The 1,239-nt window shown below is 26.5% G+C and overlaps 1 protein-coding gene across 1 annotated transcript in view; it reads right to left on the bottom strand.

Moving 5' to 3' along the window:
• Positions 1-256: 256 nt before the first annotated feature.
• Positions 257-1,239, bottom strand: part of LOC108691108 (ras-related protein Rab-28-like) — a 16,507-nt gene continuing 15,524 nt past the window's right edge. The window contains exon 4 of the mRNA XM_018198751.1: positions 257-575. Within this exon, the coding sequence (XP_018054240.1) occupies positions 354-575 (222 nt within the window). The 3' untranslated portion in view covers positions 257-353. The remainder of the gene's footprint in view (positions 576-1,239) is intronic.

Here is a 1,239-nt window from a genome sequence, read left to right as displayed (position 1 = left end):
ACGCATGAAAATTTTTTGGATTTGCCGGAGATTAAACAACTTTTAAGTATGGTAGACTCGCGCGTTGTCCACCATACTATTAGGTGTGGGAAAAGTTCGTGGTGTTTTTTAATGCCATCTAACGGGAAAAACACCACGAACTTTTTCCCACACCTAATATGTGCGTATTACATAAATATAATTTTTATATTTTCTGCTATGCAATGTATTATTTAATTGTAATATACAAATTTGATACATTCACACAATCGTAAAAAATACATTCTTGACATTATGTATTTTGTTTGTTATTACGAACACATACTCAAATAAATAAAATTTATATAACATTATTCAAAAATGTCTGATCATTATCATTGCAATACACACACCGTAGATTTCGAGGGAAAATGGGGATGGAACGCAATTGGGAATTGTTTTTTAGTAGGAAATCTTTTTACGACTTTGTGTATTGAATTTACATCTACTGTGTCACCAATTTCAGCGATGATGATGGGTTTATGAAAATCTTGATCTGTTCTTGTTAATCGAACACCTAAAACTTGAGCTGCCAAACCTGCTAGGCATAAAGATACCTGAAAGTACAATAAAAGCCCACATTGATATTAATAACATATTAATAAAAAAAATATATAATATACAGTGAATCAAAAAAAAATTGTACAAGGAAAATCTTTTAAAAAATCTTATTTGTAAAAATAGACATTAATTAACAATTTATTAATAAAAAATAAAATAAACTATGTATTTCTTAAATTTATTTTAGATTTATTATCTCTTAAAAGATGTATAAAATAGTAATTCAAATATATTATTTTATAAATAAAATGAAAAATTATATTATTTAAACCCACAAAAAGTACAGTCGAGTTTAAAAGTATTCATAGTCTGTTCTTATTTCAAAATTGTCTTAAAGTAATGTTTTAAAATGCTAATATGGTACTCTTAGAGTGATCTTGATGTCTTAAGATTGTACTTAAGACGGTCTTATAAATATAAGAACCGACTATGAATATCAGTTTTAGTTTTTAAGATCAACAACACGAAAGCTCTTTTATTTATATGTATAAGGACAGAACTGTATTGACTAAGTCTGTTTTCTGTGTGTTAAATCAATATATTCGTTTTTGGAACTTAAAATGAAATAGGTATTTAATATTTGACAAAAGTGGAAAAGAAAGTTCTAGTACAGTAATAGTATTATACACAGGAAGAAACAGATCTATTCTATTTACAAAA

The sequence above is a fragment of the Atta colombica genome, unplaced genomic scaffold (genome assembly GCF_001594045.1).
Source record: "Atta colombica isolate Treedump-2 unplaced genomic scaffold, Acol1.0 scaffold39, whole genome shotgun sequence".
NCBI classification, from domain to species: Eukaryota; Metazoa; Arthropoda; class Insecta; order Hymenoptera; family Formicidae; genus Atta; species Atta colombica.
This window is presented reverse-complemented; position numbering and strand designations above follow the sequence as displayed.